The following is a 26,642-nucleotide window of genomic DNA, read 5'->3' as shown; positions in this document are numbered from 1 at the left end:
TGAAACAAAGCTTAAACTCTGAGAATTGAGTAGAAAAAATGATAAAAATAAGCATAAACATGAATTGGAAAATAAACCCGGGCACGATCACGCCAAAATCAAATCCTTTGATCTCGCTTACGGATCAGCCTCTGCCTTCTGGCTCCACTTCTTCCTTCTTCTCTTTATAGTGTCTGCAGGAAACAGTCCAAGGCTCCACCATCCTCCCTCCTCTTTTATCCAGGCTTGGGACCGACAGTGCAAACCAATTATATTGATTTGCACAAGCGGAGTTAAAAATGGGCTAGTACTTTCTTCAACCTGCTAAGCAAACAAGCATACATATACTGCAATCAAATTTAATAAATAGATATAGTATGAACATATTAAAGTCAATACTCATCCATACCAAAAAAAGACCATAAGTTTGTCAAGTCACTATGACATCCATATTAAATAAAAAATAAACGACATTCAAAACATAAAGTAACCAAACCATACTGAAAAATTCCAAGTTCAGAAAGTTTGCATATCCCAAACAACTTATTAAGAAAATTGCATCCTTGACTCTAGCCAAATTAAAGGACCTCCTGCACTAAAGCCATCCAAAAATCTAACTCCATCTTGGGGCCCATTGTAAACAAGAGCATCACCAACCAAGACTTCCTCTATGTAGACCTTTTTTTCACCTGCGAGAACTTTTTTGCCATTGCAATCTCCAGCTGTTTATGTCATGACATACCCCTTAGCAACCACTACACCATCCCTTTCTAATAAAGATACATTTGGTGAAGAACCAAGCGTCCTAGAAGGAGGATTCAAATTTGCAAACATATTCATCAAGTTTTGTTGAGTCGAGTGACAAATAGAACTGGAACCGACTTCAGTTTCTGGTGTTGTTGGGCTGCACGGTGGTTGAGCAGTCGGTGTTCCATTGCTTTTGACAGCCTTAAGTACATCCTACACAATTTATAGTAACAATTAGTTATACATAATGGTATTGTATGCAATAAAGCACAAATGCAAACTGCAAACTCGCCTTTAACACGCCCATGACATTAACTAAGGAAGACTTCATCTCATTCATTTCCCCCTTCAACTTAGAATTGGATGAAGAGTTTACTTGCTGCAATAATGCCTTAACAATACCTGTAAGTTGCAATTGCTTCTTAGACTTGTTGGAGCTGATTCCACGAGTTCTACTCCCTTTGTCGGGCCCAAAGACTTCAGACAACTCATCATTATCGAAGTCTACTTCTATTACACGCCTCACCACCACCTTGCTTCTTTTCTTCTTTTATGAGAAGCCTCCACTTGTTCCTACAATATTAACCACCGATATGAGTAATACAATATGCAACATAGTCTATATACAATACCAACACACAGGTAAGCTCAAGCTTCAACGAGCTCTCGCTAATATAGTTCCATCACGACGCTCATGTCCTTTTTTCCAACTATCTACCCGTCCATGTTTTCTGCTAGGATCTTCTTTATCCTACAAAAAAAAATCCTTAATAGTTGTTAGCATAACGTGATAAGAAATCGTTAGTGCAAGAATAGACACCTACCATTTTATCCAGTTTATGGGCATATGTGTCCCGCCCATTAGTATGTCGATATATATTCTTTTTGCCATTCTCTGCATTCTTTGCGTTTCTAGCTCTCACTTCAGCGGTACTCTCCTTTCTAACAAACACAGTCCAATGATTTGGGTCCTTACCATCTGGGCATGCTGCAATAGCTTCTTCCACGCTCCCACACTTACACAAAATTTCTTTCAGCAAGGCATACTTTGCTGATCTGAACTTTTGGGGAAAGTCCTTTTCAACTTCTCGGTGTGCCATTGCTTGGGGAACATTAGGCTCAAATTCTTCCTACATGAACAAAGTGACTTTTGTTTATTTCATATTAAGTAAATTTCCATACATAGGGCTGGACAACATGTAGATATAGGATTTGAAAAACATACTAATATTCAAGAATAATGGATGCTATCATCGAAATTAAAGTACATGTAAATCTTACCATTAATTTATTCCAGACATTATCCTTGAAGCTTCCATCTATTTTCCTCCAATCCTTGTAATGAATTGGAATACGAGATCGAACATAAATACCAACCTGGGTATTCCATTTGGCATGGTTAGGACCCACAGCGACGCCATCCTCATCGAACTCTATAGGTAACTTGGTAATCGTTGGTGAGTTTCCCGAAGGCTGAGATGTGTGAGAGTCTGAAGTTGAATTATGAGATGGAAGTGGGACTGAACTCGATGGCTGGGAAGCAATAGATTGAGATTGACCTAGTGCCATTATTAATGACAAAAAAATGTTAGAAGAAATAGGTAAAATGACAAAGTTCAAAAGTATACATTTATAGAAACTATTCTTGATTAAAAAAAAAGATAAAAAACAACTCAAACACACCTTTCACCCAACTGCACAAACAAACTTCAAAGTAGAAAGAGTTTATATATCTAAAAGTAGAAAATGAGAAGTTCGCATGCAACTTAAAATCTCACAATATGATAGTGCAACTATTACAATCAGGTTAGACTTTCCATCAACGGCTGCAAATTAGGTTGGTCCTCAAGAATAGATTGGAAGTCAATTGGTGCATCTAGTTCACCAACTCGACTTGTCAATCGCCTAGGTGAATTTATGACTACCTACCAGTTAGGATTTCTCAAATCCTCCAAGTAAAACACCTGACTAGCCTCAAAAGCAAGAATCACCGGCTCATCAAAGTACTGATCAACACTCTTTAGCCTATTGAGATTAACCATCACCAAATTATAATCTGGACAAAGTTTACAACCATTGGTCTTGTCCTCCACCCTCACCCAATTGCAGTAAAAGACAACATGCTGGAAGGTCGTATAGTCCAACTCTATTATCTGTTCGATAACCCCATACCACTTAGTCGATGCATCAATGGGATTTTTGTCTTTCCTACTCGTTGTAAACGTAGTGATTGCTTTCATGCAAACACCACTATTTTGTGTGGAAATTGTTTCGTCATGCGACCTAGTAGAGAACACAAAACCATTAACACGGTACTTTTTATATGTTTTAGCTTTGAACAATGGTCCTTGGACAAATCTCTATAAGTCACAATCTATGTATTTTGCAGCCAACAACTGTGAAATAAAAAAAAACGACAATTAGAAAGATAAAATTAAAATACTAATTGTAATATCCTACTAAACTAAATTATATATAAAACAATACTTTGTCATATAACCACACAATAAACTTAGTCTGTATCTCCACTTCTGTCTTTGCTACCCCTTTTCTTCTAGCACGTGCAGTTGCTTGCAAGGCACGATATTCACTACAATTTGTTTATACAGTTTGACACGACTATTTATTATGACTTTTTAGACTAGTAAATGTTTGAGTCAAATCTATCAAAAACAATCAAACCTGTAATGTTCATCAAGTTTTTCGATGTCGAGTCGAAAAAGAACCCACCTACGGATTTGTATCCATTGTTCCTTGCCTAGGATCACAGTTTTACCCTCAAGTATAGGCCCCTCATCACTATACTCTCCATCTTTATCTAGAAACGCCTCACGAGTAGTTTTGTGATTTCCATCCCGAGAATTTGGCATGTACTCCATAACATACCTAACAGACTCAGAAACAATATAGAACTCCGTAATGGAGCCTTCAACATAACGTTTATTGCTTGGAATATTTTTACACTCCTTCATTGCCCTATTAAAATAAACAAAACCAAAATTGTACTTTGTAGTTTCATCGATAATAATTGCCACTAAATAAGATATAAAAGTAAAGGCATTTTACATACAGTTCAAATGGAAACATCCACCTAGGATACACAGGTCCACAAATCAGCCCTTCATCAGCCAAATGCACCAAGAGGTGGATCTTTGAGATATCAAAGAAAGCGGTTGGAAAATACTTTTCCAATACACACAATGCCTCTGCAACCATGTATTTGGCATCTTGGATTTCCTTTCGGATTAAGACTTTCGAACATAGAATATTAAAAAATAAGCTAATCTGATGAATAGCTCTACGCAAATCACGATGTTTTGGAAAAGCGTGTTGAAGCAAAACTGGAAGCAAGTAACACATAATCACGTGATAGTCATGTGATTTCATTGTAAGCAAACCAGGAGGACTCAAAGTGACAATGTTTTTAAGTTCGATGAAAACCCCGTAGGAAGCTTCAAATTCTTCAAAATTGTGCGAACTCATTCTCTTTATTCAAGACAAATGGGGCCTTTGGTTTAACAGATCTCCCTCGCGATTGGGTCCGTTTGCATCCATTGACCACTATGAATCCCCATTTTCTTCAAATCCTCTCGTGCCTAAACTGTATCCTTTGTTTTGTCTTTCTTGTCAAGAATCACATTTATTATGTGTTCTGCCACGTTCTTCTCATCATGCATCATGTCGATAACATGTCAAATTTTATACTTCGGCCAATATTCCAGTTCAAAGAGAATAAACCTCTTATACCATGCTTCAGTAACTTCATCATCTTCATCATCTCCAATAGCAACCACATCCACATCATCTATACTCCGTTTGGTACCTTTTAATACTTTCCCGTGTACATAATGGACACGACTTAACATTTTCTCAATTACTTCTCCCTTTAACCTTGGCGGAGGAGGGTTTAACTCTTTTGTCTTAACTCCTAAGTACTTGCCTTGCCTAAATGGGTGATCAGATTTAAGAAACATCCGGTAATTTGTATAGACGATCTTCCTTGCGTTCCGAAGATGCATAGATGGAGTTTCATCACCACAAATAGGACAAGCTTTATAACCATGTGTTACACAACCTGATAAATTGCCATACGCTGGTAAATCATGAATGCCCCACATTAACATAGCCCTCAAAGTAAAATGCTCCTGTTTGTGCATGTCACAAGTCACCACCCCTTCTTTCCATAACTGTTGTAACTTATCAACTAGTGGTCTAAGGAATACATCGATGTTTTGACTCGGTGCCTTCGGCCCAGGTATTAACAACGACATCATATGGAACTCAGATTTCATGCACAAAGACGGTGGCGATTATAAGGCACCACAAAAAAAGCCAACAACTATAACCCGATGGATTGAACACCACGTGGATTGAATCCATCGGTTGCAATTCCAAGCCAAACATTACGCCTTCCTTAGCAAAATTTGGCCAATCATCTTTACATGTCTTCCATCTTAGGCGAGTCGATTGGATGCCTCATATAATTCCAAGAAGGTGTCGCTCTACTGTGCCACGTCATTTCACGTGCTATCCATGATATAGTGTACAACCTTTTAAGTCTAGGAATCAAAGGGAAATGTCTCAATACTTTTCTCGCCTTTTTTGGTTCTTTCTTTCTCGATTTCCCTTCCTTTACTTTGTACCTAGGCGTTTCACATTGAGGACACACTGTCAAATCAGCTTCAGTCTTATAATATAACATACAATTATTTTCACATGCATCTATGCACTCAAACTTTCATTCCCGGATCTTTCAACATTGCCTTCATTGCGGGATACTTAGAAGGCAAAGTGTTTCCATCCGCAACCACGTTTCAACATAGACAAAAGCGGTCACACTATTTCCGACCAATTATAATTGCTTCTTCAAGTTATGGAGGTCCACAAATTTCTTTGAAAGGGTTGTGACAGGAGCCTCACATGAGGGGTATAATTTTTCTTCTGCTTTTTTCTTATATTCATTGTACCTCTTACCCAAATCAGGTTCTAGAACAATAGGTGGTTCAACATCTTCGGCTTGACTTCCATCGCCTCCACTCAAATCACCTACTAATTCTTCATGTATGCCATAAGCAACATCAACAAAATTTCCTATCCCTAGTCCTTCATCACTATTTTCTTCTTCAACTCGGTTTACCATTCGATCCTTATATGGGTTCTCACCATGTAAAACCCATACACGATATGTTGATTCTATACCGTTATGAATCAAATGTTTTCTAACTATATCATACGCAAACCTTTTCCTATTTCGACATTTGTTACATGGGCAAGGACACGTGGTCAACGTTTCATCTTTGCCACTAGCGAATAGAATAAAATTGGAAACCCCTGCCTATACACACTCCCAAGTCTGTCATTTTCATTCATCCAATCTTTTGGAATCGGTTGAGACATTCTGCAAGTAGCACATCAAGTAAACACAAGGAACAAGCGATAGGGTCAATGTCATTTCCTACTAGCCTGGCTTTTAGCACTATCTGTTTATGAAAATTTGATGCATAACGTTCTATAAATATTGAACTATCTCGGTAAACAAGCTAAACGGTGCCTACATTTTAACCATTAAATTGCTAAACATGTTCAGATGTACTTCAATTGGTAAACACAATTAGATACGAACTACTTGGCACTGGAAGGATTAAGTGTGGACTGATTTCAAATGCTTTACTTTGAAGGCATTATAACATATAAACACAAAATGCAAGACAAAATAAAAGACTTCTCATTCCCCCCAACACGCGTACACTATACTCAAGATAATTGCCTGAAATTCAGTCTTAAAAAAATATAAATATATGCTATCGGTTTGCACATATATACAAACTCATGTAGTTCATTGTAGATTTTATTCCAAAGGCTCAGCCAATAGGATGCGAACTGTTAAATCACTTCGATACAAGTTTGAAAATTTTGAACTTGCTTCAAATATAAGTCTGAATTTCAAAAAGAGATACTTTGTGTGCCAGTTCAGATTTTATCTATTAAAACCCACAGTTACTAGAAATAAGACATGGGTTATTCTTTGTTTAAATATTTCAACCCAATCCAGCATGAACTCTAGAAAACCCTATCCATGCTATCAAACTAAAAAAAAAGGGAGTTAGATACTACTAACAATCTAACAATCCACAAACCAATGCTGACAATGGGTAGCTTTAATCCTGTTATGTGAGATGATAACTGGACGGTTGTTACATCAGATGGGAGTCTGTCAGCTCAGTTCGAGCATACCTTGTTAATCACTCAAGACAGAGCTGAGATATTGACCCAGTGTTATAATCATTCAACCGGTGAAGGGGAGGACACTAACAGATGATTCCCTTTTATTCAAAAATTTCTCATCAACAGGACTGGTGGTATTCATTATACAGACCGTGTGTGTGTTTGCTAGCATGAATATTAATCTAACAATCCACAAACCAGGAAAAATATAAATCATAACATAACTAAAATAAGTAATTACTAATTACATATAGAAGAGCAAAATCAAACCACAAAAATCGAATTTTTTAATGAATAACACAAGTAATAAAAATCGCACCTTTGGTTATAACTGTAGCCAACTAACACCCAAGTTAATTTCAGTTGTGATATCACCTAGTAGTAGTGTGAACAATTGAAAAAGAGATATGAGATGATGAAACATAGAAAATCATAGAAGAAGAAGGCGAAGGAAGTACGTTACCTAATAGCGGCAGCAGCGACGACTGGTGCTGACTCCCAAAACTTGTTGAACGATGAACTTGTTGAATGAGAGAGGCGATGAAAAGAGCATACAATATAAAGATGTTCATTAGTAATCTTAAATAGGAGAGAAGAGTGCGATAATTTTGGTCTTTCCCTCTCACCGAAAATTCTTTCCTCTCACCGAAATTTTTTATTTAGAAATCTTAAATTATAATTTAGCTATTATTTTAATATTATATTTAATATTCATGATTTATTTACGCTTTTTGGTCCAAACAAACAATTTAAAAATGTAACAAATTAATTCTCATATTTGGCAAAATTAACATAACACTTTATATATAATTGTAACGCTTATAAAACGTTAGGAACCTAGTTACACTTTAAAACCGTTACTAAGTAAAAAACTGGAGCGCTTACTAATATCCTGTTTTGGTGTAGTGACCTTCACCATCACGGTGGGTCAAAAGTCAAAAGTCCCTGCAGCTGGGTGATGAGTTGTTGATACTGAACGGGCTGCCGCCAAAATTAAGAAATGATGAAATAGGGTCAAACCTCTGGCAAGATTTACTGCTGCCACACACCCAGCACACTAATGTATCACTGTGTCTACCATTGGTATAAAAAGTTATGCTAGGATATGCACACAGATAACATTTCAAAATTGAGCACAGTGGCGCTAAACATAAAGAGTCTAGGAGCAATCAATATTAGGTCCCTATACAAGCATAGTACGTAGGCCGGATGCTAGTCTAGTCCTTTTAACTCCATCTGACTTGAACAACAATGAAAACACACTACTACTTGTTTAGTTTAGCCTATCTACCTTTTCCCTCCAGCCTTGTTAGTTACCTGCATATCCGGCAAGGAGAACAAAATTAGCATACAAGTGCATACTCTTGGCTTTTGGGGCATCAGGCTTTATAATTGAATTAATCATGGTGAAGCTAAGGTAATAGAGTATTCTACTGTTTTTCCCATTAACATACATGTTAAATAAAATATATAGATAAAAAAAAAATGCAGAGACCAATGAAATAAACATAAAAACTAAGACAAGAGGTAGGCGTACAATAAGGAAAAGGGGTCACCTAAACTAGTATGGACAATGGAAGCAGTGCCAATGAGGATTTTGTTGTGAGATACACACATGAAGCTATTAGAACCAAAACTTACACACCACCAAGGCAGAACTTCTTGTGGTAAGCTACAACCCATCCTAGAGTAGCAGCTATTGGGTGGAAAATGATAGTGAGGCAACACGATCTGTAACAAAATCAAACTATCCGATCGGGATCCAAAAAGCTGCAATTTTGTCCGATTAGTGTTTTTAAAAACAGCTGCCTAGGCGATCCCTGACTGTCCCTTCAAGGCCTCCAGGCGGTTGACTAGGCCAACTAGAAAGATAAACAAAAAAGGGGGCTAAAAAAAAAAGTTTAGGAAGGGGAGTCCAAAAATTCCAAATCCAAACCTCAGCATAAAACCTAATCCCTATTCAATTTCTTAATACATAGAACCTATTTCTCCCATTCATGAAGAGCAACAACCATGACATTCTTACATTAGCCCAAATTTTTAGACCTCTCAAGTATATTTCATCCCAGTCACCTCCCATGTATTTAGCCATAAAGGTTGACCTTCCCACAATGCCACCACCTCTCATTATACTCCCATGTTCATAATTCCCCATTCCTGACCCTAACACATGACTTCTAAACCAAATTCCACTGCACCATACCCGTCTTCATAACCTTCCTAGAAGGACAAATGTTCCCAGTAGGTAGTGCATTCACATTTGGTGAAGTCACAGAACTACCAGAATAAATCAATGGGGCACCTATCGAATTCAATCTACGATGCCCTGGCTGGAAATTCCTACTCACAGGAGCCGATCTACCACTATCCATATCATTTTAGACAAACTAAACTAACTAGGCCCCGACCCTAAGTCACTAGAATCTCTTAAAATCACCAATTATAAAAGCTCACCAAAATGATTATTGTTCCCACCATAATCAGATCTTTTAACAACTTGGGTGTTCAATTTTTTGCGAGAAACTAAACCAGAAGAGCTTGAACTACTACTAGTAGCAGCAGCATCAAAGGTGAACCAAGATCAAGTTATTTGAAATTGGGCTTATTATCATCTTCACAACTAAAAACTCCATGAAACCTATCAATATGCATTATGTTTATGCTTAACAATCATCATTATGCTTTTCCAACCAATACTTGTAGTCAATTATATTTGGCTCAACAACAGGGCCGGTTTTAGCCTATAGCAAAATAAAGCAGCCGCTTAGGGCCCGCAGTCCAAGGGGCCCAATATATCCTACCCCTACAGTACTAAGTCTATTATTGTTTTATTGTGAAAAAAAAAAAACTCACTATTTGTTTTTCATTTATTTTAATCTGTTAGATAAACGGTTTTACATTGGAAAATTGGAAATTAGAAAATCGCATTAAACCACTTCGTTTCCCTAGCATTTTCACCTTCTCCAATAAATAAACAGGCACACCTCCATAACTAATTAAACTTCTTCAACACCCTATGACAATTTATCAAATTGAAGCCAACACTTTAATATTATTTATATCATTCTTTTGCCTTATTTGGTTTTTCTATATTGTTTAATTTAGTCTGAGAATCTCTTTCTCTTTCTCTCTCTATTCTCTTCTCTCTCTCTCTCTCTCTCTCTCTCTCTCTCTCTCTCTCTCTCTCTCTCTCTCTCTCTCTCTCTCTCTATTGAAATTTCAAGTTTGTGACATTGTTGTTTGGCCATGATATGCTACGATGTTATAGGTGTAGGATATTTTTTTATTCTTCCACTCTTCCTCATGTATTTATGGTGTTTTGTCTTAGATCTCTCTGTATGTGAGGATCTCCCTCACAACACTCCTATGTTTCTACTTCACTTTGTATTTTTGTTTTTTTGTCAATAAAATTCAATTAAAAAAAAAATTTGTGGAGAGACTATTCAAGAAAGAATAAAGAAAATGTTAGGATCAATTTTGACAATAATTGTTATCTTCTAAATTTTTTGTTATAAAAAAAAATGTTTGTGGGGGAGACTATTCAAGAAAAAAAAATGTTAGGATCAATTTTTACAATAATTGTTATCTTCTAAAAATTTTGTTATATATAAAAAAATGTTTGTGGGGGAGACTATTCAAGAAAGAAAAAAGAAAATGTTAGGATCAATTTTTACAATAATTGTTATCTTCTAAATTTTTTGTTATAAAAAAAAAAATTTTGTGGGGGAGACTATTCAAGAAAGAAAAAAAAAAATGTTAGGATCAATTTTTACAACAATTGTTATCTTCTAAATTTTTTGTTAAATAAACTAAGTGTTTGCATTCATATGAAATAACGTAAACAAATCATATCGATCTATAAGATGTAACAATTTTATTGGAACTTTACTTAGGGCCCCCAATTGCCTTGAGCCGTCTCTGCTCAACAAATTAATAATTTGAAAACAAAAAAAACAAAAAACTTACCAACCATCATATTTGACACCCATCCATCACGCATATCCAAGATCCGTTTAAAAGCCTCTGCTCCTGCTTTTTGAGTTTTCGATGTCCTCTTTTCTAACTTCGTCTTCCTCCTCTCCAGATCAATATGTCGATCTCTCAATCTCTTTATTTCCTCCAGCTTGTCATCCATTCTTTGATAGAATGGTGTACCTACGACGAATGATAACAGCCTTGACAATTCCTTCTCCGCTTTGTCAAAATCCTCCTTCACCCACAAACTAAATTCTTTCTCGAATATTCCTGAATCTTTAATTTCATTTAAAAAGACCATGTCACATTTCCTCCTGTTACTTTGAATAAATTCTCTACTAGTAGGATTATAAAAAGGGTTAACTTCAGCCATCGTTTGTTTTGGAGAAGAATTGAAAACTAGGGTTTTGAGTTTTGGGAATTTTCAGTTTTGTTTTGGGAATTGAAAAGTTGGAATCTCCGAAATACCCCTATATATCAATATAGACAGATATATTTCAGTTTTTGGGGGGTCTGAAATATCGGCCGATATGGAAAAATTTGGGCCCTGCTCTCAAGGACAAATTTCGGGTGAAAATAATCTTTAAGGACAAATGGCCCGGATTTGAAATAAATATTTTTTGATTTTACCCTTTTTGTTGTTTTGCTATGAACAATGAGTGTTCATACCTTTTGCTGATGTATGAACAGTGATTGTTCATACCTAAATAAGTGAACGTACCTCATACGTTATGATTGTTCATATTGATGTATGAATAATGATTGTTCATATTCCAATAGGTGTTCTTACTGATCATACATTATGTTGAGGTATGAACATTGATTGTTCAAAACTCATGTTGATGTATGAACAATATTGTTCATTGCTCATGTTGAGGTATAAATAGTGATTGTTCATACTCTAATAAATGTTTTTACTGATCATACATTATGTTGAGGTAATGATTGTTCATATGAACAATAAGTGTTCATAGCTCATGCTAAGGTATGACCAGTGATTGTTCATACCCGAAATAGGTATGAACAATCATTGTTCATACTATATATAGTTATACACCGAGTTGTTTCGGTTAGGCCGTGCCGTTTATTATTTCGTACCAGGGGTATACTTGACCTTTCATCTACCCGAGCCATTTTTAATTTTGCGTCAAAGGTATCCTTGACCTTTCATCTACCCGGTCCTTGTGAGTAATTAAAAAAAAAATGTCCTCTAGAGTTACTTTTTCCCCCGATTTGTCATGAAGAGTCACTCCCTGATAACAAAAAGTATCATCGAGATTTGTGACTCGTGTCTTAATTAATTAATTAGGTTTAGTCTTGATTTTCTCAGAATATGTGTAATTAGAATTTCCTAATTACCCAAAAATTTTGAATTTAGTTGAAAACTAGATTTTATGTGCTTCTCTCATATTTTTAGATATTTTATCACCTAAAACACAAAGTAAAATGAAAAATTATTAAAGTTCCTCATAACATAACTTACATAGAATATTTTTTGGAATCTAACTATGAGGAACTTTAGTGATTTTTCATTTTTACTAAAAGTGTTTTAGGTGAGTAAAATATCTAAAAGAGTCCGGGCATAAATTTTACATTTGGAGTATTTCCATAACGTGTCACTGGGCATTTGATCTACTTCAATTATTTCATAATAATAGCTAAAGCTAGTGCTTATTTGTCATGAAAGTATATATAGAACTATATAAGTGGATTATGTACACGAGTAATTTAAAAATACTGCCAAGCTTGACATAATGCTCCTCAAGTTCTATGTTACTAAAATTTGTGTATTGATGAGTAAGTTCTTCAAAGTGTTTTGAAGTGTGAGGTTCACTATAAATTGTTTGGAACTTGAATGGTTTGGAATTTTAGAAGGAAAGAAGGTGGATTTCTTTAGTTTAGAACTTGTGTTGGTTACTCTATTGTATTGAATAAGCTTGAAAAGACTAAGTTGTTTAAATGATTGGAAACACAAACTTGAAGAAATGAAATGATTGATTGAAAGAAAGAACAACAAAGAAAGAAATGATTGATTAATGAAGAACATAAAGTAAACAAAATGATTGAAAATGAAGAACAAAAAGTACATGAATTGAATGAAAATGACTAGAAAATAAATCCTACATGACACTAGAATAAGTCTAGGTGTATTCTCTCTCCCTAACTTTTGGTTCTTATACCCCTATTTTTACAAAAGACTGATTTTCCATCCTCCTCTATAATCAAGACACCTCTCATGTTGCTTTATGCTTTTGTTTTTGTTTTTGTTTTTGATTTCTCTTTTCTTTTTGATCAAGCTAGGTTTAGAGAAAGCCTTCTTTTCAGTCAAGGACATCTATCTCTGGTCTTCTGAGTTAAGGACTTGACTTTCAGCTCTCTGGTTTTTGGAGTCCTTGACCTTTGACTTTGACTTTGGCTTTTTCAAAACTTTTTCATAGCAGCTTCGAGTCTTCATAATAAGCGTAAATAAGGCTCATTTTGTTGCTAAGATGCAGTTTTTATGATAAGTGGTATGAATTGCTATGTAACCTGAAAAAGATAATAAAAGCTATGAGTTGCCTTTTTATTATGCGTAAGAAGGGCTGTAATGCAGTAATGTAAATGTAATAAAACACACATTTAGGAGCTGATCACCACCCCCAAATAGCATTTTGCTTGTCCTCAAGCAAAGATGAGAGAAAAACTAAGATCACAAATGAGTGATTTATTATTAACTATTCTAATCTCATTTTGCGGAGTGTGATTGCATTGACCATATGCAAAAAGGCCTTAAACCACTAGGAATTCCTTAGTGGACAAGCTTTAAGCCTCGTGAGAGTTTTCCAGTGAAGGTACTCATTGTCATTACCTTCCATTCTCAACCACTCGTGGTAGACCACGTGTCCAGATTCCAATCACAAGTCGGCACCATGACTTACAAGCACTACGCCCTAAGGTCGGGTCGTCCAGACGACCTAGGAAATGTAACTACTGCATGCTACAGTCAACAACAACATTAATGAGAGATATTACTCTGTAACGGTCTCCAAGTCTTTAGCTTCATAACAGACGCATCTAGAAAGGGAAGGGAGAACGCCACACCTATAAAAGGGAAGCTCCATCTTCTCCACAGGGAAAATCTTCAATCTCTAAGGAACTACGATTGGCTTGATTCAAGTCTAGCAAAAGACTCAATACGTAGGCAACTCTTCTCCAAAGGAAGAGTGCAGACACTTTTCCATCAAACCCGATCTCAGGTTGAAGGTATAATTCCATTCCTAAACATTGGCGTCGTCTGTGGATCGAAATACTTGAAAATTCATCCACTCAACTCTCTCAAACTCTCTAAAATTTTCAATTTTCAAGCTCACGAAGCGTGGTATTCAAAGGGAAAAGCTGCCGAAATCATAGATTTGCAAGTGACAATTGGAGAGAAACAATCTGCAGAATCGATGAATGGCAATTTAAATCTAACAACCAGGTCGACATGTTCCAATAATATAAGTACTCATTTCAAAACTCCATTACTGCTAACTTTGAAATCATTTGTTTCTGGTCCAGCAAAATAATTATGTTTCCAACAAGCTACATCAAATAAATGTTCAGATGAGTTATTTCTGCTCAAGATCGCTACGTATGGTTCACTTATGAATTCACGTGACATTTGGCTGGTTTATTTCCTTTGGTTTGAATTGGTGACAATACAGATCCAGGAATCTAGCTTACAGTTCGCTTCTTACCATGTCAACTAAGGTGTTGGTTCAACCAATCTCAAATAGAAATTTCAGAGCATCCTAATCTATGAACCTATATCAATGAGGAAAAGCGCATACCAGTAAAACTTATCACAGAGCTATATCAAAACCTCAACCAGATCTCATGCAAAGACCTCCGCCAGGTCGTTCATCAAATTAGCGCATCATCAGCTCAGGTCGGACAAAAATAGAAAAAAGTAAATTGGAGGGGAAAATAGTGGATTTTGACCTCGAAAATAGCCACCACAGAGCAAATCTCAGTGGTGACAGCGTGCGTGCCGCTGAGATCTTTCCGAATTCTGACAACTGTAGCCAAAGTTATGGCCAAAATACCAAAACACATCCAAACTTACTCCAAAAAGCCTCAGATTAGCTCATCCTCAGATCAGGTCGTCCTCAAGTTAGATTGTCCTCAAGTCATCCTCAAGTCAGCTTATCCTTAGCTCAGGTCGTCCTCAACTCAGGTCATCCTCAAGCCAGCTTATCCTCAGCTCAGGTCATCCTCAGCTCAGATCGTCTTCAAGTCAGGTCATCCTTAGATCAGCTCATCTTCAGCTCAAGTTATCCTCAGGTCAGGTCATCCTCAGGTCACGTCATCCTCAGATCAGGTCGTCTTCAAGTTAGGTCGTCCTCAAGTCAGCTCATCCTCAGCTCAGGTCGTCCTCAACTCAGGTCGTCCTCAAGTCAACTCATCCTCAGATCAGCTCATCCTCAACTCAGGTCGTCCTCAAGCCAGGTCATCCTTAGATCAGGTTGTCCTCAGTTTAGGTCATCCTCAGGTCAGGTCATCCTCAAATCAAGTAATCCTCAAGTCAGGTCAGAGCAAGTCTACAACCTAGAAGAAGCAACCAATATTCCAACTATTAGTTCAACTATTAGAACAAACCAGTGAGTCCCTCGAATTACAAAATGGAAGCTCACTCCCTTGCAGTTTATTGTAAGCCAATCAAGCTGGGGGCTAGCCATAGCCATCTCCGAACTGGGACAAGTTATTGCCATCTAAACATGTCAACCAAGCTCCAACACTGGGGTTAAACAACATTAACACCTACAAAAGGGCTGCTTCTACTACAAACTGGGGGCTAGCTATAAGCACGCCAGCTTAAGGCTAACTATCAATCATAGTAATGCCCCCAAAAGGCTTACTAATCACCCAACTCAAATGGCATCTACGACAACAATAGCGCCCCCAAAGGCTAGCTATCAACCAATCAGCTTGACGCCCCGTTAAGGATCAAGTTCGAACCACGCACTACGCAATCAAGGACGCTCAACGGGAAACAACCATAGTGACGCCCTCAAAAGGCTAGCTATTGATAACCCGTAAAAAATCAATTAGATTACTCTAACCTTATTCTTACGGTATTAATAATTTATTTCCTACTCTCACATATATATTCATGCAATATATAGAGTACGGAATCGTTCCACTCTTAACTCTCAAGACTTAAACAAATTCAATTGAACAAACACAAAGAACAATGGTGAGAGTAATGTGTTATATGAAATATCTATTCTATGATTATACTACGGATTCAATTTATATTAACAAGATACGATAATTCAACTACGAAATACTAACGGACTCTATGATAAGGAATTAGGGGATTGATTCCGCCTTAACTCTACTTAATCTACTAACCAAGAACTGTCGCACTCCAAATTGAAATGCTATCGCGATAACAATTGGTAAATCTAATCCCTAACTATTCATGGCAATCTCTACAAAGTAATAACTAGCATGTGAAGCATTAAACCCATTCTCATGGTGAACTAATTACTTCTAGAATTGAATAGATTATCGGGGACAAATTCTAAGCTAACAAAATCAAGTTTTCTTCAAGGCTTCCTCAACCCTCTAATGGAGGGTTAGCCTAGAGTCATTAAACTATCATTTCTCATGGAATCTAAACAAGACATAATATAAAGATTTGAACTTTACTTGTTTAAACTCAATTCGAAACTACTCATGCAATAATTGAATTAAACTAATAATGACAAATAAGTAAATCTAAGGATTTAAGCTAATAAATAAATGAAAATGAAACTAGATTATGGAGAACTAATTAACTTTATTTATCTAATGAATAGCAATAACAATAATTTAATACTAAATTTAAGGCAAGAATAAAAAATAATTAATTAATGTAAAACTAGATCTAGAACTAAGGTTTAATGGCTACTTTTCTTATCCTAACCAAATTTATTTTCTAACCTAACTATCTACCATTAACAAAGAGCTAAGCTTTGGTTTTTATATGTTTAGATCCAAAAATCGCGCATGGGCTTGGATCCATGTTTTGGGCCAGAGAATCAGGCCCAAAACCTAATTCTTTCAGTCCAAAAAGGCCTCTTCAGCTGTAGTTGACTTCGACAAACTTTTTGTCCACTTTTGCTCCTCTGATTGGGCCAAGGCTTAGACCATTGGAAAGCTCTTTCCGAGCCGGTCGTTTTGACATAAGGTAGGCCCAATTCCGAGGTCTGAGTCCAAAGATATGGTCTTCGTAAGTTCTGTTGACTTTGTGCACTGTTTCTGCCCACGTGGACTTTGACTTTTCATATTTTGACCGGGCTTTACAGAGGTTTTGTCTTCTTGGAAATTGGCCTTTAATCACAGAACTCCTTAGCAACCAACCTTTGCTCCTTTATCTCGCTAAAGTGGCACATTTACAAGACATAATGGACTTTGAAGCACGAAATGCATAAAACACGTGTCGTATTAACTCTCTTACTTATTATTCACATAATTGGTCTAAAAGTACGATTGTTAAGGGGTTAAAACTACAATTTTAGGCTCTTATTGTCACAGCCCGAATTTCTAAACAATTAAAAAAAATGAATATTTGAAATATAAATATCTCAAACATCACTTGGTTCAATTGTCTAAAAACCCAGGCTATGACGGGGTGGATACAACACAAATCAAAACCTAAAACCCACATCATAAACAATCTTAACTACAAATTTAAATCTCCAAAAATTCTCTTTATTACTTTATACAAGTCTATCTTCCATCAAAAATCATCAATATAACATTCTAAGAATAACAGGTCCTCATCATCGTATTCTCATGTCATACTAAAAATGTAAACTACGTTATTACATCCTTCCAATAAGAATCAGACCTAAAAGAAAACTAACGGACTGCTCCAGGCAAGAATCCCAAATCAAACGCCATACGGTTCCACTTTGCCTTCCACCTATGTTCCCAAGAACACACCCACGCTAAAAACAAAGCAAACATGGGTTGACAAAATGGAATTTGCTGGTATGAGTAACTAATCACATATAACATTATCATACTTTAATTATCCAAACAATCACGTTATATCTTCTCATAACTTAATCATTCTCAGCTTGGAAGACAGGTAGTTCCGTCATCTCAACCGGCATAGTTTCTTCCCAAGCAAAACTTCCATTTTATTAACTTCTATTTTTATTAACTCATTCAAATAACTCTTTTTAATATCTAAATAATTGCATTTCACTTACCGATATCCATTTGGCGTATAAGGGTAGGACCCAAGTCCACCAAACAAAAAATATTATTAAGTCCTACCCTCCTGCAAAAGAAAGTTAGAACTTGTATATAACCTATGTAGATATCCTATATGTATTCAAAAGTAAACCCAAATACTCGCATAATCAAAGAATACAACTAACCCGCAAGGTGAATACCTTAGTTCCTCTCTAGGGCAGTCCAAACAATCTGGTCATTCATGGCACATTCAATGAATACCCATATATAACGCTTAACGGGCCATTTATGGCACATTCAATAAATGCCCACCTAACATATGACATCAACAGTCATAAAACTAAATTCCAAAACTTGAGGCGTGGAGAGTTCTAAAAGAGTGCGGTAAATTGTTTACGCATTATTGCACTTTATTACATATTATTTCAGAGAACGAAGGAATATTTTGATTTATGAATTTTTGGTTACGCGTTATTAATATGCCGATGTCTAAGTGTCATAGCATTGTATAACATAAAATACTGCAAAAACACATAGTAGTTAATACACATACACACGTATATATATACAGGTCTTAACCTAAAGTCAAGCACCTATCCCAATAACCCAAATCATAATCCGAGTTAAAAGGTCAAAATTCAGTTAACTTGTCAAAGTCAACCATAGTCAAAGTCAACTCTGGTCAAAGTCAACTCTGGTCAAAGTCAAAGTTGACTGCCAAGGGTCAACAGCAGTCAACCAGTCCAAACTTATCTAACCCCAAAGCCCAAATTTAAAATCCCTAAAGCCCAAAGTCTAATACAAAAAAACCAAATTTAAAAATCTAAACTAAAGCCCATAACTCGAAGTTCGCCCAAAGCTGAACCAACTACAAACAAAACGCTTTTGTTCATCTCATTCCTCCCTCACGGCACCTCCACCACCACAGCCACCACCGGCCATCACTTTCGCCGCCCAATTTGAGCCAGTGGTTGGGTTCCTTGAAGAAACCCCTCAACACCAATACCAACAATTTGCGATTTCCTCTTCTTGCGAAAATCGCGATCTATTCACGACCATTAATGGTCAGTAAAAGCTTCAATCGTCCCCTTCTCCATATACATCGACCCAACCATCAAACCTTTACTCCCCAAACATCAATCATCATTCTAGCATCAATAAAAACCAAATTAACCAAAGTTTCACATAATCTTTCGGCGATTTCACATGTATCCATTGATGACGCCAAGCTTCAACTGACCCAAAACCAACAAGCCCAAATCGATATCCCAACCTCCATCAATCAATCCCATAACAACATACAACAGTTTAACATCACAAAAACATAGCGTAAACAAATATGAGCGGGGCCGATTAGTTCCTTTGGGTTTGGCGACGCCATTGGCGCCCGCCCAGGCTTGAACGACTTAAGTTCGAGAGTTTCCAAAACCACAACCAAAGCGAGTTTAAAACGAAACCCAAGTCGACATCTTCTTTGTGGGGCTTTGCGCGCCATTCTGATTTCGAAGCCGGCAGTTCAATGTCGATCTCAGGAGTCAATTTTCCAAAATACGGTTTAACCAAATTTAACAACGACCGGACGAATGCTAATAACAGAATAATAAACGAAAATATGAGCAAAAACTTTTTAACAAGATAATGCACAGCGATAAAACAAAACAATAAATTCATGAAATAGCAAAAATAGCTACTCACCCGCAACGCCTCCGATTATCATCAACCAAATACCGGAAAAACCTTCCTTTCCTTCGAAGAAAGATCCCATTTTTCTCGTGTAAAAACTCCATTGTGTTTTCCCCGAAACTCTCGTGAGAAAACTCTATTCTCTTCTCTTTCTGTTAAAAACAAAACCCCCGAAATAGGGAAGAAGGTTTATCCCATAAACCCACGTCTCCTATTTCCACTAACATTTATCCTATTTTTTTTTTTTCTATTATCCATTATTATTATTATTAGGAAAATAAACGAAATAAAATACGGGGTGTTATACTTATCAAACCACCCCCAAACAGCATTTTGCTTGTCCTCAAGCAAATATGAGAAATTAGAATAAGTGACCAAAAATGGAGTTCTAACTACTCTCATTTTTTTGAGTCGCGATTGCATTGACCATATGCAACAAGGCCTTAAACCACTAGGAATTTCCTAGTGGACGAGTTATAGCCTCGTGAAAGTTTTCCAATGAAGGTACTCACAAACTTCATCTATACTACAACGACTAAGAAATAAAACTATTGTTTCCTCATTCATGTCTCAACTATCTATACATCTCACTAGCAATTGAATAAGAATAACCAAGTCAAAAACCTAAACTAATATATGCATAATAATCAATCATCTATGATACAAATATATATACTATGAGTAATACTATGAAATGCCTAGCGGGGTTAAGTTTCTCAAAACTTCGAATAACGCCCCTTAAGTAGGTCCTCACAAAAATGTCAAGACAAAACCACTCTGATTTTTCCGCTCAAGTTTACTACTCCGATTAATGCGGTGGGCACACTTTACCTTACAAACTCAATGACAACAAGGAAGCCGGAGTCGATCAAACACATCTGCCACTTACTATCAAACTAACCTATTCCTAATTGAGCTAGAGGTCTTTATTAGGTGTTATGGGGATTAGGAGATGGTTTAAGAAGGAAGAAAATGGATATTCAAAAAGGACAAGTCTGAGATAATAGAGTCTTCATATTATGTAACTAGAGAAAACCTTGTTATTTACTTTTGCTTCTACACTTTGTTTCCATCCTTAGCCATATTTTTTTCTTTTTCTTTGGCTTTTGATTCCTTTTATTTATTTATTTTTTGGAGTTTTTATTTATTTCTATTTTTATTTATTTTTTTTTTTTCTTTGGATGGAAACTTCTTTTCTTTATTTTCTGAAGCAACTAACTAATTTTTGTTTACCGCAGGTTTTTTCTCTTCTTCTTTCTTCCTCATTCTATTCTCGGACTTATTCTAAATTGGGTAGGTTGATTTATATATATTTTTTTATTTTGTTTTGTTTTTGTAACAGGGTAAAGGAATTATGGTTCATGGAAGGCTAAGGAAAGGCTCAGAGGGGCTACTAGCGGAAAATAATTCATAGGTTTGAATTTACGGCTATATCGATCCAAAGAGGGCCTAAATTCTCGCTTAGGATATGGCATAGTGATCAAGCAAGTGGACGTGTGATATCTCTATCCGGATTTTACTTCTCCCTTGTGTCATTTCTCGAATGTTTCGCTCATATAAGGCTTTAGGCTATATTCTCACAGGATTTGTAGAATAAGTACTCTAGCCTAGATTTCAGAAACTTACTGCTAACAATCATAGATACTCATGTAATATATTTATTGATAGATGCAAAAATTATTGCCTACATATTAACCTAAGTTTCTAACAATTATTCTGATGCAAAAGCTACGTGAGACTTCTAGATTGTTAAGAGCATAGAGAAAGAAAACAATACAAATATTCCTAAGTGTATAGCATAACTTATTTATTTATATTTTTGAATTTTTTAAAATTCTAACTAGAAAACAAGTGCATATTATACCTATCTATATCCTAACAGATGCCTTAATTACACGTGTTTCTATGCCCCCCCCCCCCCCCAAACAAGAAGCAAGCTTTGTCTTCAAAGCATTTAAATAAAGAGGGTAAGAAAAATACCATTGAAACGCCGTGAAATTCGGGATATCTGCAAAACAAAGTTAGAACGCGTCTAATATAGGAAATAAAAACTGACTCAACTCTATAAGAGTTCTACCCTTTTATGGGGTTAACAAGAATAAAATTGCTTGGGACATAAGCGGACACTAACCGAAACTAAAAACTTACCTCCACTCCGGCGTTTACTCGTCATCCTCCTCTTCTATAAAGAAGTGAGGTTCCTTCAAGATCCCCGCCATGCCATTATAATTTGCCAAGCTTGCCGCCATTTATCATCTACGGATGCTAACACTGTTAAAGCGCCACTTGGTCGGATGGGGTGTAAGGTGCAACCTGATGAGGTTGTATCCTCCACCCTTGCCAAGTCATTGCGGAAAGATCGGATAATACAATTGGTGGGTCTCACAATTTCGACCCCAACCCAATCCAATCCGAAAGCGGGCACAAAAATAGGGAAGAAACATAGCATAATACGGCAAACTAAAATAGGCATAAGAAGATACTTATGCCTCATGCTATGGGCTCGTGCTAAACTAGACATCAAGGTTCTGGGGAAGGTCATGACATATCGTCCCGTGTCTAAAGCAAGGAAGACGGCGCAAGTGGCATCATTCACAGAAGAAAACACGCCATTCCCCTAAAATGTTTAGCATGATCCAAAACATAACAGTTCCTATGTTCATGGACAGGCTACCAAGGGCGACGTTATATTCGCCTTGGTCCTCGATACGGAAAATGCCTGCCCTATAAGCCTCATGCAAAAAGTCATAAGTGTAGACATGCATATTATTTACCCAATAGCATCATGGGTCTTGTATTTCATCGGGCATGGCAAGTCCAAGAACAAATGCTAGCAAGAACCATAAGCGGTTCCCAGCCAACGTATGTGATCGCCTCGCGAAACCAAGCACCATAAGTAGTGCTTTGGAACAAATCTTCGAAAGACTGTTCCGGTATCAATGTTGGAGATGTCATCTCAAAATTACGCTTTGGAAAAGCTGCGAATGATCCGGATACTACTCGCGAAAAACTAGAAATTTTCTGGTCCACGAGTCGAAGGAGGCGAAGTCGCTTGCTCGATAGAAGGCCGAGTCGCTCTGAGTATTTGGAATTTCCAGTGTTTGAGCCGCTGGTCACGCTTATGCTTGATGCGAAATGCCTTTCGACAAAAATTCAGAAAAAATATCTGAGCGAGTGCGCTCCCGTAGAAGCCTTGAAATCTTCCGAGTTGCTGAAACTCGGAAAATGAGCCGAAACGAGGGAATCGCGAGAGTGAAAGGTGAGTGGTGGAAGTTAGGTGTAGTGTGGGTTGTGAGTGTAGAATGAATGAAGTTTTTATAGGTTTTAAATTGTTAAAACGAATCGGTAGGTTGCCAAAAAGCTTTTACGGCAATTTTCGGAAATAATAAAATTTCCAAACCCGAAAACGGAAACAACTCATTTTCTTGATTCTAAAACAATCATAATATCTTTTAGGTTGAATTTAGGATAGAACTGCCTAACTCATCGATATTTCATCCTACCACAATATCTATTAATAGATATGCCTATATTGGCAATATTCTCAACCCTCACTCCAAAACAACTTCTAGATTGGAGGATCCTACAACAAATCATGCTAGAGTAAATAATACCACCCCCAAACAATTTGAGAAGGTGGGATTAACAATAAAAACAGCGCACAATTTGAAAAGAATCACATTATATTAAAATAGAAATTCAAACAACATTTAACTACCAAATTCAAAGTTAACTACGGAATTTAACAACGTAACATCCTATCTACTAAAAATAATAATAATAATAAAAAAAAACATCAAAACAACAAACAAGAAGAAATCTAGCTACTCTTCAAGGGAGCGAGGTGGGGGTAAGAATAGGAATTTGAGTGATCAAGAATGGAAAAACCAAACACCCCACCCCCAAACAAATTTTTTGAAAATAGGTTTGTAAAAATTTTTTTAAAATGTGGGTCTTTTAAAGTCGATTCGAGACTTAATGTGGGGTCATTTTACGTCGATTCCCCTAGACTGCACACCCCCAAACAAGCATGGCCGGGGTGGCATAAAGTGGATGATGCGTGATCAACTATAAACAAATAGTCGGAAGAGTTGGGGGTCTAGCCATAAAAACATGATACTAAATGCACCCCCAAACAGAATAATGTTGTATAATTGGAAGCAAACATGTAAGCGAATGAATGAAAACTTATGCATCCTATCAAAGAATATATGCAAATCATCATGTGATTGTTGTTTTAAATAGTTGAAATGACCAAAAAGATGAATTAGCGATACTTTAGGTGAGAAGGGAATGAAGTGTGGATCATGATGTCTTTTATGAAGCTCAGATGAAGAAAAATAAGACAAACTAGGTTTTTCCCTATACTCGATGAAAGCTTGGCTCTCAATTACCGGCATGGTGTGCTCATGGGAATGTGTGCTAGGCAAACACTTTTCACTGTGAGGGTTGAAAAAATTATAGAGGGTCTCTGAGGCAATTGGCTCAAGGGCAAAATCGAGGTTCCTTTTAAATGGTGGGTGAATGGATGGCTTAGTTATGGTAGATGGTTGGATTATAGGAGGTGGTAACTCAGGTGGATGGTGGTTGGTTGGTGGTTCATCGGGTGGTGGATCCTCACATGCTCTTAAGAACTCTACATCTAGCTTAGCTGAATCCACAAGGTTGTGGTTCGTGGCTTTATCTTTAAGATTTTCCTCTATTTCTTCCATTGTTATTTCCTCAGCTGCCAAACTGAATTTAGATTCACATTGCTCTAAAGATGTAACTTCCTCGTTTTCTTTCACATTAACTTGTTCATGCCTTAGATTTGAATTGTTAATCTCCATGTCCTCACCCTCTTCCTCTAAAACACTACAAGTATCCTCAATGTCCTCATTCAAATGTGTCGAGACATCATCCAAATTCGAGTCGCGGTTTGCAAACTCAAAGGCCCCGACATGCTCAACAGAGGAGGGTCCATATTACGAGAATGCCAATAGTTATCAAATTCTTCCTTCGTCACATCTTTATAAATATCTTCTAAAGTGTAATCATTATATTCATCGTCGGGTGGATCGGTTGGGAAGTTCCTCGGAGACATCGCTCAAGTTTGAGTGGTCATCCGAAACTAGTCCTAAAGAGTCGTCTACAGAAATTTCCTCATCCAGGTGGTGTGTGGAGTTAATATCATGGTTAATGGGAGGGTTTTTGGAAGGTAATGGTTCATGAAATGTAGGGTAGGTGTGAACTAGGTTGACTGGGTTAGTTATGGGAAAAGTGTCGATCTCTGGCAAGGTTGAAATGTCTGGCGCAGGTGAACCTAGTATCTTTAGGTTTCGGTTTATTTCCTGAATTATTAATTTGTTTTGGGCCATCATTTCATCGAATGTTGTTAGTTGAGGTGAAGCTTGGTGGTGTGGGTCTGGTTAGTATGGTGTTTGATAGTCATAGTTATTGGCGTTTGAGTGACTCTGGTTGATGTCGTCTTGTGATGGGTTAGGTTGAAATTTGAATGGTTTGGTTGATTGTTATTGGTGGAATTACATGAATAGTTTGGATGACTAGAAAACTCTTGATTGTATGAGTCACTATAAAAATTTGAAAATTGAGGCTCATAATTATTATTATATCCTATAGTAGGCTCGGACTCTTGATATGATGGGCATTGAGAAGCCCAATGGTTAGGACTACCACAACATGAACATGGTGAAGGGTTCCCATAATAATTACAAGATTGTCTTGATATGATGGGCATTGAGAAGCCCAATGATCGACTACCACACCATGAACATGGTGAAGGGTTTTCATAATAATTACATGATTGCTCTTGATATGATGGGCATTGAGAAGCCCAATGGTCGAACTACCACAAAGATGAACATGGTGAAGGGTTTGCATAATTATCATATGATTGTTGGTCTACATATTGATATGCCATATTGGTTTTCAAATATATTATAGGGCAATTAATATGCAACCACAACTCTAAGCATACATTTCTAGATAGGCGTGTGGTATTTCGTTTTAAGAAAACAAGCCCCGATTATACTAGAATTAAAACTCCTCTAACGTAGAAAAACAAGGAGTGAAAGAAGGAGTACCCTCGAATGCCTCCTTGCTTCGGCTTCTGAATAACATCTTGTATACGCGATCTCAGTGTATTTAACAAGTTAGAAACACTGAATAACTTGAAGAAATAAAAATTTGCATTTACCTATGAAAATTGGGCTGTTCACACTGAATTTTCCCTTGAGGGCGCGAGTGCCCTCTGTTTTGTCGAATGTCCAGGTGTTTTGGGCGGTCGCGCTCGGTTTTAGTCGCTGGTCGCGCTCCAGGGTTTTTCAAGTTTTAGGCCTTTTATCGTAATCCAAAAAATCTGAAATTTTTACAGTAATTTGATAAGACGTCTATCAAGTAGCCTGTAAAATTTCAGATCAATCGGAGCTGTGAAAGTCCCTCTACTGCCCCCCAAAATTTGCGAAACGGTTTTCGGACACAATAAAAACAACCGAATGGTTAACCCTTCAAAACAAATCCAAAAATTGCCAAATTTTTACTGGAGACTCCTGACAGATCCTAATTGTTCCTGTAAAAAATTTAGAGCAATTGGAGTTGTACAACCTCTCCTTATTGGCTGGTGTTCCAGATATTAAGTGTTTGCAACACTGCAGAAACACACTGGAAACACTCTACTATTTAGGAGGTCAAAACAAATAAAAAATTCGTCAAATTTTTACTAAAAACTCCTGACTTAGGATAGATACTCCTGTAAAAATTATAAAATTTTTAGAACTCCCTAAGTAACCTTATTCGTCTGTTTTTCAAGAACATACGGTGTG

At 36.9% G+C, this 26,642-nt stretch overlaps 1 protein-coding gene and 1 long non-coding RNA gene across 2 annotated transcripts; both read right to left on the bottom strand.

The window, feature by feature from the left end:
* Nucleotides 1-2,651: 2,651 nt before the first annotated feature.
* LOC147505029 (uncharacterized) lies at nucleotides 2,652-4,209 on the bottom strand. Its single transcript, XM_086605447.1, has 3 exons — nucleotides 3,797-4,209; nucleotides 3,409-3,702; nucleotides 2,652-3,009 (listed from the first exon to the last, which is right to left on the bottom strand). Exons 1-3 carry the CDS (start codon nucleotides 4,207-4,209, stop codon nucleotides 2,652-2,654), a joined length of 1,065 nt encoding a protein of 354 aa, XP_086461573.1.
* Nucleotides 4,210-7,962: 3,753 nt separating this feature from the next.
* LOC147505028 (uncharacterized) lies at nucleotides 7,963-10,961 on the bottom strand. Its single transcript, XR_015220516.1, has 2 exons — nucleotides 10,918-10,961; nucleotides 7,963-8,268 (listed from the first exon to the last, which is right to left on the bottom strand). It is a non-coding gene; the product is annotated as an uncharacterized LOC147505028 (long non-coding RNA).
* Nucleotides 10,962-26,642: the final 15,681 nt, after the last annotated feature.

Source organism: Coptis chinensis, chromosome 4, assembly GCF_015680905.1.
Source record: "Coptis chinensis isolate HL-2020 chromosome 4, ASM1568090v1, whole genome shotgun sequence".
Taxonomy (NCBI): domain Eukaryota; kingdom Viridiplantae; phylum Streptophyta; class Magnoliopsida; order Ranunculales; family Ranunculaceae; genus Coptis; species Coptis chinensis.
This window is presented reverse-complemented; position numbering and strand designations above follow the sequence as displayed.

Bases quoted from the DNA above. Each gene is read 5' to 3' on its own strand.
- LOC147505029 (XM_086605447.1), bottom strand. From the start codon at position 4,209: ATGAGTTCGCACAATTTTGAAGAATTTGAAGCTTCCTACGGGGTTTTC. The intron at 3,703-3,796 runs GTATGTAAAATG...TTATTTTAATAG, and splicing joins TGGATGTTTCCATTTGAACT to GGCAATGAAGGAGTGTAAAA. The intron at 3,010-3,408 runs GTTTGATTGTTT...GTTCTCTACTAG, and splicing joins AAACTTGATGAACATTACAG to GTCGCATGACGAAACAATTT.